Source organism: Condylura cristata, unplaced genomic scaffold, assembly GCF_000260355.1.
Source record: "Condylura cristata isolate star-nosed mole 26May11 unplaced genomic scaffold, ConCri1.0 scaffold00003, whole genome shotgun sequence".
NCBI classification, from domain to species: domain Eukaryota; kingdom Metazoa; phylum Chordata; class Mammalia; order Eulipotyphla; family Talpidae; genus Condylura; species Condylura cristata.
In genome coordinates, this window is record NW_004567104.1 from 10,753,984 (window position 1) to 10,767,924 (window position 13,941).

At 32.8% G+C, this 13,941-nt stretch overlaps 1 protein-coding gene across 3 annotated transcripts in view; it reads left to right on the forward strand.

The window, feature by feature from the left end:
• The window catches only part of ECT2 (epithelial cell transforming 2), a 53,449-nt gene extending 39,771 nt beyond the window's left edge, over positions 1–13,678 (forward strand). For all 3 annotated transcript variants that reach the window (XM_004674969.2, XM_004674970.2, XM_012731272.1), the window contains 4 exons: positions 1,448–1,602; positions 7,665–7,772; positions 8,719–8,865; positions 12,700–13,678. In XM_004674969.2, coding sequence (XP_004675026.1) covers positions 1,448–1,602; positions 7,665–7,772; positions 8,719–8,865; positions 12,700–12,789 — 500 coding nt within the window. In that variant the 3' untranslated portion in view covers positions 12,790–13,678. The remainder of the gene's footprint in view (positions 1–1,447; positions 1,603–7,664; positions 7,773–8,718; positions 8,866–12,699) is intronic.
• Positions 13,679–13,941: the final 263 nt, after the last annotated feature.

Genomic DNA, 13,941 nt, shown 5'->3' on the forward strand with positions numbered 1-13,941 from the left:
CTGTCTCTGGTGAAGCCTCTCGCCGCCCCTGAGCCTCTGGCCTGTACCCCAGTTCTGTATGTACAAATAAATAAATCTTAAAAAAAAGAAAAGATAGAGTGGGGAACAAAATAGGCAGATTTTCTGAAATACACTCTTGAGAAGAGTAGCGGGAATGACATGAGAGGTCTGCCACACCATGTGGATCACCTCCTGGGCTAGGAATCAAATTTGTGTTTCAGTGGCTGTTGATAGCTTCATAGTACTGCACTTTAACCTGTTGCACCACCAGAGAGGGTCCGGTTTAACTAGTAGATTGCCTTTACTTTAGTTTTGGTTAGTTTTGGTAAAGTAATTTACCAGTTCTGGTAAAGCAATGTTATTCATTCTCTAGGAATTGATTTTTGAATTTTTTAAATGAAAATGCTATGGGATATCTTTATCCTTAAGAAGATCCAAAGAGTTTAAATATATACCAATCAAAATAGTACCTTAATCTAACCTATTTCCACAACATAACTGATACTTTATTATTTTAGGATTCAAAAGAAATTGTGTTCCATGTTTTATACCTTCCCTATTACCAGTGGTTGAATGACTGGGGTTGGGACAGGAATAGATAGATATGCATGACTAAATATAATTAAAGTTACTGTTAGAGACTTGACAGGATTAAAGGCATATAAAGGAAAACTTTGAACCTCAAATTTGGGAGTATTACCTGAAGCCCTGAAATTGTCTATTTGTGTCTACCCAACACAGTATCATCTGTTGAATTGGCTCCTAGTAATGGGTATGTGTATGGCCATACTTTGGATGTTTGGCTAATGTTTTATAATGTAATCTTGTGGCATTATTGATTCCATTATTTAATGATGAAAATCTTTGAATTTGTTAGGAAAAAATAAAGAAAACCTGAATAGCAATGTACACTGCTAACTTTACTTAATTGTCAAGTTCTGGATTTATTAAGGGTTATACAGTATATTTAAATAATCTCCAGGTTTATGGAAAACTTGATTAAAATAAGTTCTGTTTTATAGCATCTTGGTCACAAAACATTTCGTACCAGCTTTAATATTTTGGCATTTTATTTCTTTGCACTTGATAGGAGTTACTGAATTACTATTATAATGACATTTTAAGTCAAAATTTACATGCTGGAATTGTAGAAAATAATACGCTGTACTTTCAAAAAAAGTTTTCATTATAAAAAACATTAATTAGCATGGAAACCCTGCTTACTGAATATCATTAATTCATGTGGTATACTTAGTATTTTAAGTCTTTCCCATGTTTCAGCTTGATATAGTGATGTTTTTTGCCTACTTGAAAATAAAGGGAATAGGAAGAGTGGAGAAGAGATAATTTCATTAAAATTCTGTTGTTCTATGTGAACTAAATTTGCATAAATCTGTCAGTTTCCAATGAGTAACACTGGATGTTGATGATTATTCTGTAACCCTAGATTGTCATAATGCTTTTGCCTTGCTTGTGAGGCCACCGACAGAGCAGGCAAATGTGCTGCTCAGTTTCCAGATGACATCAGAAGAACTTCCAAAAGAAAATTGGCTAAAAATGCTGTGTCGACATGTAGCCAACACCATTTGTAAAGCAGATACGGTAAGTTCTTAAACTCATATTAAAATAAAAGTTTAAACTTTCTGGCAATGCTCTCTGATTGAGAGCGTTTTTAGTGTGAATTGTTAGTAATGGATGTAGGAGATTTCTGATTGTGTGTGTATTGAGGAAAACTTGAATTCTCACAGATAGGCCCTCATAATCTTCTAGCTCCTCTAGCTCTAAATTAGTTAGGCTTTTGTGACTTGCAGTGTAATTTGTGATTTTTCATTAGTGCTTTTTGACCTGACTATTTGTAAAATAATAGGTATTGTATTCTGTTCTTTTATCTTATTGAATGTAGTCGGTGAGTTGTAAATTGTTTTCCTTGTTAGATAAATTTTCAAAAATTATTGAAGTTAGTTGAAATCAGATAGTTTATATTATTAGATCATAGATGAGATATGCACCCCTAAAGAAATAATTTGGTTTCTTCATCTGTATGCAATAGATAAATATAGACTACTTCCATCTACCACAAGTCATATAAAGAACAATGTTTTGATAGATGACCTTTTTTACTACAGTAGTACTTTATTATTGAGATTACTTTGGACATTTTTGTAGGAATAAAATATTTGTTTTATCATAGTTAAGTCTGAACTTAAAAGACTATATTAAAATTATTGTGTTTTTTAAAGAAGATGGTACTTGGTTAGAATCCTCTACCTAAGGTCTTTGTTACATAAAAAAGGCTTGTGGAGGGAAATACAATGCTGGTGAATGCAACAGAATTCTGGCTATAAAAATGTTGAAAACAGCTTTGTTATAAAGCTTACAAAATTCATAGTCTTTTATAAGTTTAAGTATTATATAAAATGGATCCATATATAAACTATTTGGAAATTACTCCTGAATTTATCATGACATCAGATTAAATGGCTAATGCAGTCCTTTCCAAATTTATAACCATAGTACTGAAGTGTGAGTGGTGGAAATTTTCTTTCAAACACTATTACATAACTAGCCACAAGATCATCAAGTCTTAGAACTGAAATATAAACGACTGATACAAAAATTTCACAGGGTAAAATTTACCACAAGATGGCAGCAAACATTTAACTATGTCTTAATTTATACTACCTTATTTATTTACTTTTATTGAAATAACATAAGTTTCAGGTGTACATCATTGTGACTTAGCATGTTGTACTTACAGTTAAAAGTCCACTTCTCTTTTTCATTAGACCTTTGTCCCCTTTACCCAATTTTGTTTTCTACTGATTTAAACCACACCAAAATTTTCAAGTTGTGTAAATTTGTTCTTAAGAAACGCTTGGGCCCTCCCTGGTGGCGCAGCGGGTTAAAGCACTGCACTGAGAAGCTAAAGCCACTTCCGCATGAGTTCGATTCCCGCCTGCCCCGGAGGTGACCACATGGCGTGGCAGACCTCTCCTGGCCTGCCCACTGCTCCCCTCAGCAGTGTACTTCGTCGACCTGCCTGTTCTGCTCCCCACTCTGTCTCTGGTGAAGCCTCTCACCGCCCCTGAGCCTCTGGCCTGTACTCCAGTCTGTATGTACAAATAAATAAATCTTTAAAAAAAAAAAAAGAAAAGAAACGCTTGTAGATTCAAGTATTCAGTGACTTCATTTTAGCCCTTTCTCATATTAAAGTAATACACATGTAAATTATTGAAAGTATTTCTTATTTGACATTTGTAATATTGAAAATGTTTGTGTATGTATATGTGTATATGTACATACGTATGTGTGTGTGTATATGCAAACACGAACACACATACCAAAGATATAAAAGATAAAAAAATCTCTTTAAGTCTTTGAAGTTGTTGTTTTATTATATACTTTTTTGATACCCTAAATAGTTGGAACTTACATAAGAGTACAATAAACACAACTTATTTATTCTGAGGTATTTCATTCATTATGCCCATTTGTAAATGACTAAAAATTAAAATTTCAGATTGAAAAAACATAGTCTAACTTATCATCTGACATGCAAAACTAAACCCAAAAACCTAAAGCAGACATTAGAATCCAGGAATTTTTATTCTTGATTAAATCTTCTTGATAATCTCCCAGACCCTCTCTGCATACACAAATAAAATGTCAAATATGCCATTTAAAGATCAAAGATTAAATTTCTTGAAAATTTTATCTCCTTTTTGGTTGCTTGCTGACATGTAACTTTTGATTGAACCGTCCATAAGTTGTCTGAGGTCACATGAAAGTTTTGATAAAGACCTATTACAGATTTATAACTTCTAATATAAAAAGTATGATTTTATTAACAAATGAATTTAAGCAGTGTTACTCCCTTCCTATCTGTGAGTTTGGATACTAGGGGAAAAGGAAACTTTAAAGAAAGAAGGTCAGATAGCTTATTTGTCAGAATGAGTTAAGAGGTCAGAAGTGATAGAATATTTTCTGTGAATTAAAACTCATGAATAGATCTTTGGAATTTGTATCTGAGGGTCAATTACTCCTGAAATTAATATTCTGTATCTAAATGAGAGAAATTATTACTTTCTAATATCATTTTTTAAAAACAAAACTCATGTTTTTATTTTTGTAATTGCTTTCACCAAACCTGTGCCTGTCATCAATCTGCCTCTGTCCCACACCCCTCTACACCCTTGCCCTCATTCCCTCTGGCAACCATTGTCTTTTTTTCTGAGTTCAAATTTCTTCTATTGTTTATGTATGATTAAGGTTTTTTCTTTTTTGGAATTTATATTCTGCAGAAGAGTAAAGCCATTTGAAATTAGTCTCACTTTTTTGGCTAATTTCACTCAGGCTAATCCTTTAGGGTATATATCCATTTATACCAAATGCTGTCATTTCATCTTTCTTTATAGCTGTGTAATGTTCTGCATATATGCTCCACAGTTTCTCAATCCATTCTTTTGTTGACGGGCACTTGGGTTGATTCCTTGATTTGGCATTTGTAAACAGTACTGTGTACATAGATGTAGATAGATATTTTGTGTTAAGTTTTTTTTTGTACAGATTTATTTATTAGTGCATACAGAACTGGGGTACAGGCCAGAGGCTCAGGGGTGGCGAGAGGCTTCACCAGAGACAGAGTGGGGAGCAGAACAGGCAGATCTACGAAGTACACTGCTGAGGGGAGCAGTGGGCAGGTCAGGAGAGGTCTGCCATACCATGTGGATCACCTCCGGGGCAGGCGGGAATCGAACTCATGCAGAAGTGGCTTTAGTTTCTCAGTGCAGTGTTTTAACCCGCTGCGCCACCAGGGAGGGCCAAGTTTCACAGTTGTAATTATACAAGTTCTTCACCACCTTCATTTGATTTATTTCCAGGTATTTCCTTCTTTTGGGGGTGAGTGTAAATGGAACTGTATTCCTTGATTCCCTTTCTTCTGAGGTATTTTCACATATAGAGATGCCACTGACTCTTGTGATTTGTTTTTTGTATCTTGACACCTGACTGTATTTATTATTTCTAGAAGTTCTTTTGTAGAATCTTTTGGTTTCTCTGTGTATAGTGAAAGTCTCACTTTTTTTCTTCGTTTTACTTGTCTAGTTGTTTACTTGTCTAGAACTTCCAGAACTATGATGAATAACTGTGGTGATAGGGGACATTTACTGTCTTGTTTCTGATCATAGTAGAAATGCTTTGAGCTTTTTACTATTGAGTTATGATATGGTTAGTTTTGTCACATATGGCTTTTTTTAATATTTAGATAAGATTCCATGTATTTCCTTTTTTTTTAAGTTTTTAATCGTAAGTGGATATCGGATCATGTAATACACTTTTGTGGCCTCTATTGATGTGATCTTGTAAAGTTTGTCTTTCTTTTTGTTGATCTGATGGATGACATTGATAGGTTTACTAACTTGATCATGGTGGATGTAGCTAACTTGACAGGACCTCGAGTGTACCTGTCTGCCCTGGCTGATGTTGTGCATGGGTGAGCACACTCCCCAGTAAGGCCATCAAATAAGCCAGCAGAGCACAGTGTACTCTGTCTTGCAAACAGCTGCAGCCCACTACCTTGTTTTTAGCAGAAACTTCAAGAAGCCCCAGTCCTGCACAAATATGCACCCCACCTCCGTGTTGGGTACATTTCCTGTTTTTCCCCACACGTACAAGGCATATCAGACCGTATGTATACCCATGGATGGTTCTAATAAACAGACTCCGGGCTCCAGACTCCTGTATCCCCTTCTTGCGGCTCCGAGTCTCCTACGTTTGCACGAACATAGTAGTTAGCACATCCCTTGGTGGGTAGCAACAACAGGTGGATAATTCTCTTGATATGTTGCTGTATTCAGTTTGCTATGATTTGAGAATTTTTGCATCTGTATTCATCAGAGATAATGGTCTATAATTTTCTTTTTTGGACTGTCTTTGTTTGGTATGGAATCAGGCTAATGTAGGATGTATCAGGGAGATTTTCTCCCTCTTCAATTTATTTAGAGTGTGTAAGATAGGTATTAGATCTTCCTAATAGTTTGGATAGAATTCACTGATAAAGCCATCTGCTTCTGAGTTTTTGTTTTGGGGAAGGCTTTTATTACCCTTTCAATTTCAGGACTATGATTGGACTATTTAAGATGGCTGTTTCATCCTGGTTCAAACTTGGAAGGTTATATGAGTCCAAGAACTTGTCCATTTCTTCTAAGTTGTCTAATTCGTTTGCATACAGACTTTTATAATTTTATGATCCTGTGTGTTTCTGTAGCAAATTTTAAATGGATATTTTGTAAATAATGTTTTGATGGCTGGAATATTTAGTTTTATATTTATCCTATGGTTTTTACTCTAAATTGTACCTAGACAAAAACAATCAAATAAGTATATGCCCCTCTCCCATTAGTCATCAGTTGTGTCACATTAATATTTCATAGGGATTTTTCCAGAAATACTACCTGCAGACATGAAGTTTCTTACTAGATTTACTTGTTTGTAATTATACATATAATTAAATATATATGTTAAATATATATTATATAGCTTAATGCATATTAAACAATAAATTAATATACATTCAATTATATATCAAATAAAACATGTACTATATTTTGATGTATGATCAACTTTATATATTTTGACTATATATCTATATATATTATATAATTACATTCACATATGATTATATTATGTGTGCCATATAATTATATATTATATATGATGTATATTGCATATTTTAAAAAATTTTATGTGACCCGATCTCACTAGTCTTCAGTGGTGCCACATTAATACTATATAGCAATTTTTTTAGAAATACTACCTACAGACGTGCAATTTCTTACTAGATTTAGCTGTATGTAATTATATATATGTGTAATTAAAAATATACATATACACACATATATAATGATACTAGAAATGAAATATTTTTACTGTAAGTTTTCTAAGTTATTTTCATATATAGGTGAACCTTTGATAGATGTGTGTTAATTTTGTAATCAGTTACTTTTAATTGTCATGTTGCTTCTAATAGCTTTTTATGAAATTTTATTTTTCAGTCTTTAAAAAATACCTTGAACTGACCAATTGAGAATGAACATTGATAAATGTCTTGGTAGTTTAAAAGTAAAACATAGTTAAGGAAAATAAATTTAAATGTCGATATAACTTTTTAAAAACTTACCTCTGTGACTAGGAATGTAAAATTCCTATCAAATACTAGGCTTTATATATATATATATGGGGTTAGATAATATCAACTACGAGTCATTTAGCAAGTTGATCAAGTAGAGAGCTGATAAGATAGGTTTTGTTGTTATAATGATATAAGAGAAACTTTAGAAAAACTGAGACTATCCAGGAAGTTAGTCATGAAAAGTCAAAGCAAGCATTTGTAATTGTAGGGTATTAGGATGATTTTACACCGAGGTTTTTTTCCAGATTGCTTTAGTGTACATGGTACTTGTGATGAATTTTTTTATTTGAGTGCTTATTTTACACTATACTTAAATTGGTAGATTTCAAGGTAGAAATATATTAATCACATCAAAAATTGGAAGTAGTTTCATTTATATTTATCATATTTGTATAAGTGTTTAACAATTGGTTTTAGAAACAGTTGTATGCTTTTATTTATTTAAAAATAATTGAAATGTGTTGCTTTTCAACAGGAGAATCTTATTTACACTGCTGACCCAGAATCCTTTGAAGTTAATACAAAAGACATGGACAGTACATTAAGTAGAGCATCTAGAGCAATAAAAAAGACTTCCAAAAAAGTAAGTTTTAGTGAAAATATTTAACATTGTCCCCAAGATGTATTTCGCAGAGTATGTTAAAAGAAATATTACCATAGATGCTATTATATGAATAAGCTATAAAAGAAAACCTTTATTTGATTCTAGAATGTTAGCCCATGAAACTAATAGATCTTCTTCAATGAATTATTTGGTACAGAAATCATAACGCCTTATCCCTCCCATCGCGTAACATTGATAATTATGTGAGCTCCATTTCTCTAGAAATGTCTTGATGCTATTTAGATACCAATATGTGTGTATTCATTTTAAATTTGCTCAGTATTTTTCAACAAAAGGCAGAGGACCTGGACTCTATTTCTAACCTAATTGTGTTTCAGTCTTTTAATTATGAATGTAACTTCCCTACTTACCTTGTCAGACTTGTTGAAGACTATGTAAGAATGTTGATAATAGGGCTTTTTTTTTTTTTTTTTTAACAAATAGAACTGAACTTTAATATTCTAGGGTAAATATTCAATCTTATTGTTAAGATTTACAAGGTTTGGTTTGGTTTTGCCTTTGAGGGAAAAATTGTCTTTGTACCTATTGGCATTTAACATGTGTAAAGCATCATAGATAAGCAAATTAAGTGATGATACAAATGAAACTCTTCACTTTTCAATAAAAAAATCAAAGTTCAAGTTACTTTGGTTAAAGATGACACAAATGAATTTTTAGCATTGTCAGACAAGGACCTCCTAGGCTTCCCCCCACTTTCTTTCCCGTTAAACTGTAGTACTCTCTGAAATATGATGAAATAGTCTACAGTGTACTGTTATCTCGCTGTTTTGTCTAAAGAGATTCATCTTCTGCTACATACTATTTGTATAAACACATTTGATATGTATTTAGTTTTATATATATAATCTTTTTATCAGTTATAGTAGATTTATATAGGCTTAACTGTAACTCTTTTTAACACTAGGTTACAAGAGCATTCTCTTTCTCCAAAACACCAAAAAGAGCTCTAAGGAGAGCTCTTATGACATCCCAAAGCTCAGTGGAGGGAAGAAGTCCTCTCAGCAATGATAAGCATGTAATGAGTCGTTTGTCTAGCACATCATCATTAGCAGTAAGTGACTTTGATTTAACGGGATAAATGACTTACATTTATGAAGTTGGCAAAAAAAATTTTAACTTTTAAAGATGGTAATCTCATTATCTCCATCTGTTTTTACATATCTTAATTTCTCTTCATTGGATAAAGCAACTGAGATAATCTAACTTAATTGATTAATGATAAACTCAATGTGTACTTTATTTAAATTATATTGGAATTGAGATCTGTTCTTAACTTTCTCAGAAACATGTTTCAGTTTGGCTTGTCCTTTACTAATATAAATAGTAGTAGTTATATATATACAGATTGATTCCAATAATATAAGAGACTAAGTTCTCTTCCTTTTTACTATTTTTAAAATAAATTATTTATACTTATAGAACTTGGGTACAGGCCAGAGATATGGTGAGTGAGAGGTTTCAACCAGAGACAGAGTGGTGAACAGAACAGGCAGATCTACTGAAATACGCTGCTAAGAGAGCAGCATGCGGGTCAGGAGAGGTCTGCCATGCCACATGGGTCAACTCCCTAGCTGGGGATCAAACTCGTGCTGTGGTGGCTTTTGAGAGTATTGTGCCACTAGGGAGAGCCCACCTTTTTACTATTTTATAATAAATACAGTATAAATTCTGAAGCTGTAAATTTGAGAAGATGATGTACAATTTTTTTATTAAGATTTATTATTTATGCATACAGGAATTGTGGTATAGGCTAGGCATGTTAGTGGTTAAGAGGAGTCACCAGAGTGAGGAGCAGAACAGGTGGATTGACTGAAGCACAGTACTGAGGGGAGCCGTGGGTAAAGACAGGAGAGGTTTGATATGCCACCTGCGTTAACTTTGGGGGTTTGGAAGGTGGAACTCATGCTGCATTAGTGGGAAGTAACTTGATAATGCTGACACTTTAACCCCTGGTCTACCAGGGAGGCCTGATACAGGTTCTTAATTTGTTTGTCTATTTTTCAATGTTTCTTGGTTGTTTGTCCTTCGGCAAGCTTATTTTTTCTTCTTCCAGTTAAAACAGAAAAGAGCTTAGTAGTATTCACCCTATAATATTATTGTAGGATTAAGTAAGATGATGTCTAAATAAACATGAACACACACACATGATGTGATCATATACTCAAAGGCAGTTTGAGTATGTAACATTTGCACTTATGTGTTAACCTCCTGCCTTATGCTCTAATTTCTGCAAATGTTAATGATTGCTTTTTTTTTTTTTAAAGCATTTATTTATGCATACAAGGACTGAGGTACAGAATGGCGGTACAGGGTGTGAGAAGATTCACCAGGACATAGAGGGGAGTAGAACAGGCAGATCTACTGAAATACACTGCTGAGGAGAGCAGTAAGTGTGACAGGAGAGGTCAGCTGTGCCATGTAGGTCAATTCTCTGGCTAGGGAGATCAAACTCATGCTTGCAGTGGCTGCTGATAGCTTCATAAGTGCTGAGACTAAACCATTGGCTCTCCCAGGCAGAGCCCAAATATTAAAGATCTCTTAATTTTGCCATCCTAAATAAACATGAATCTAAAGTGGTAATAATAAAGATTAAGTAAGTTAAATATGGAAAGAACTGACAATAGCTCCTTGTACTTAGTAAATGCTTTAGTGTTTTATAAGTGGTCATTTTTTAATATATGACACAGAAGCAAGTCATATAATGCTCTAACTTTAAGTTAATTATTTAATACAGCAAAATGCTGGGGGTGAATCTATGAGTATAGATTATACAGATAATTGATCTAGATTAACCTTAACCAAATGGGAGAGAAGTCTTAGTTATTTATAGTATAAATATATACAAAGAATTCTGATGTATTTAAAGTTGACAAAATGCAATAAGCATCCACTGATTAAAATGAAATTATTAGTTTTTTAAAGCTGGTGTACATTTCTTGTTTATTTCCTGATCTATATCTACATCATTGCTTTTTTTTTTTTTTTTTTTATTTATTCATACAGAACTGGGGTACAGGCCAGAGATGCGGAGGGTGAGAGGATTCACCAGAGACAGAGTGGGGTGCAGAACAGGCAGATCGACAAAGTACACTGTTGAGGGGAGCAGCGGGCGGGTCAGTAGAGGTCTGCCACACCATGTGGCTCTCCTCCGGGGCAGGTGGGGATGGAACTCATGCGGAAGTGGCTTTAGCTTCTTAGTGCTGTGCTTTAACCCGCTGTGCCACCAGGGAGGGCCCCATCATTGTTTTTTAAATGAGGCCTTTTACACTTTTTTTTAGAAAATGTAGGTTATTTATGATTTTGTTACTTTTATACAGACAATATGCATAAGAAGTACCTAGAAATCTTCAAGACATTCATGTCCTCTTCTCAATTGCTTATTTCTGTTCTAACAGATTGTGTTTCCACAAGCAATATAATTGGATTTACTAAGCATGTTCATGTCCAGTGCTCAGACTCTACTGGTGGGCGCTCGCAAAACTCCTGGTGTTGGTCTATATGTCATTCTGCTTCACTTGCTAGTTATTCAGAGATATTAGAAGGAAATACTGATTTTTCAAATTTCAAAAAAAGTTCTATCCAAGTCATCTTTGACATTCATGAAGAAATAGCTGTTCCAACCAGTAATGGAAACAAGCTTCATAACGTTTAATGTGAGCTTATTAGCTGTTTGAAATTTATATATAAGGAAATAGAAAGTATCCTTTCTCCACAGAATTACTTATTAGGTTAAATGGGTGGGGACTGTGAAGTCATCATTTTATAACTGCCTTGAATTTGCAGCTTAGACATAATAGTTTCCTTGAGGAATTGGCACATAAAAATACTTCTGCAGGCTAATTTACTCTTAAGTCCAGAAAAAGTCAGTCCCATTAACCATTTTCTTACCTAGGAAAATGATTATTTTAAAGGATAGTAGTAATTGTCATATAAAGTAGATTTATATCCCACAGCTGATTCTTAATTTTAGATTTATAGCATTTATATAAAATTTATGCTTTTAATATGGCAAATCATAAAAGTTTCACCTGAGGAAAATGTGAACTTCTATAATATCTGCTTAAATCATTGCTTTGTTATCACTTGAATGGTAATATGTTACCAGCCCAGCTCTTTAAACACTTCATTTTACTCTCTTGTTGATGAGAACTTATAGCTAACTACCTTGTTGGTTCTAACTTAAAATTACAGATAGCCATTTATGTATGTTAAATCATAGCATTCTTTGCTGTACACCCACTTTTGGGTTCTTGGTATTCGTTCGCACATTTGTACTGTTAAAAATTTGTATGTTTTACTTTGTTTGACTCTTGAACAATGCAGTCATCACTTAACAACCTAGTAGTTATTAATAGAAGTACTGCTTTTTTGCTCATTTTTTTATATGGTACAAAATTATACACATATGTACATATAGTTTGCACATAATGATAGAAAAATCTCTGTAGGGGAACATATGACTAACTTTTAGAAAATTATTTTCCATGAATTAATTTTACTCAGATTAAGAAACCAACTAGGTTTTATGTATATTGGAAAAAAAGCTTGTTTACTAATTAGTTTTTTTAAATAACCTGAAGCACTGAGTTATTAATCTTTCACCAAAGTTAGGTACCACTATGAGTAGTAAGCAAGTATTTATCCCAATTGAGTTAGTGTGTAATCTATCCATTTACTTCCTGTTTTCAGAATGATAAAATTATTAATTGTATTTCTTTCTAGCCCCCAACCTTATTTTAAATCTTTTTATTTAAGAAATTTAAAATTTTCAGATTTATTTTAATCAGTTATGGTAATTAATAAAATGTAAAGTTGACATGCAGAACTGTATGCTGTAATGTTTTAAAAGAAAAAATTAAGTAAAAATTTGTCTTTTCTTTAACAGGGTATTCCATCTCCCTCCCTTGTCAGCCTTCCTTCATTCTTTGAAAGAAGAAGTCATACTTTAAGTAGATCTACAACTCATTTGATATGAAGCTTAAAAGAGAATCTTAGTTTACAGAAATTTATAAACACCTCATATTCAAATAAGAAACTGACATAAATGGTACTTGTCATTAGCACTTGGTGGAAGTTGGAAAGAAGATAGGTAACACTATTATACTATTTGATTTTCTCCTTGAAAAGAATAAGGCTAACCTTGTACATTCTTCAGGTTGATTCATGTAAAAAGTTTATTGATTTTGATGTAATTTATCTCTTGCTCAAATCCCTCATTCAAAGACTAATAATTTAAGTTATTCATGTACTAGTAGCTTTGCAACTTTATGTGGCAAATAAATTTTATTGGTGGTTGCCAAATACTGCTGTGAATCTATTTGTGTAGTATCCACAATGAATTTTTTGAGTGACATTTTTGTTTATTTCAGCTGGTACAGAAATTAAGTGATGTTATACTACTCAATTTGATAAAAACCTGTGTACATTTCTGATTAAGTAGCATGGTCTTGTTTCAGGTATGCTGTTAAAGTAGGTTTTTAGCTTGTCCTTTGCAGTTGTATTCTCAAATGTTTTCAAGATCTGGCATGTAAATATAAAAAGATTTGCCCTTATTAATAGGAGTAACAGTCAAACAAGATTATTTCAAAGTATTTTTGCAAGTTGATCTAATGACATAAAGCTAAAAAAATGTATAGATTTTGCACAAACATGATAATTGGTATATACTTGCAGCTATTTAGAGAGAATATACTTATGGTGATTTTACCCACTTGCAAATCTTGATATGGTTCGATAATGTATGGAGTTTTATTTTGAAAGATAAGGCCATGGGTTAATTGTGGTAAAGATTGCTTATATTCTTTCTGAAATAATTCTAAAGTAAGCACTGGTTTTACTAATCTGTAAATACGTAGATATATGTGTAGGTCTTTTTTTTTTTACTGTGGTTACATAATTAAATTTAAAAGTGAAATGCATTCATCTGTTATAAAATTTTTTCAAATCCTTACTATATTTTTTCACAGTGGCTTTTTTTTTAATAATAATACAAAATAATCAACTTCTGCAGAGTAAATGCATTTTTATTTTCTATCTTTTCAGGAAGGAAGTACTGAAAATATTTGTCATTTAACAATTTTTGATTATGTGTATTATTAGAGTATGTATTTTTCTATGCCATATACAT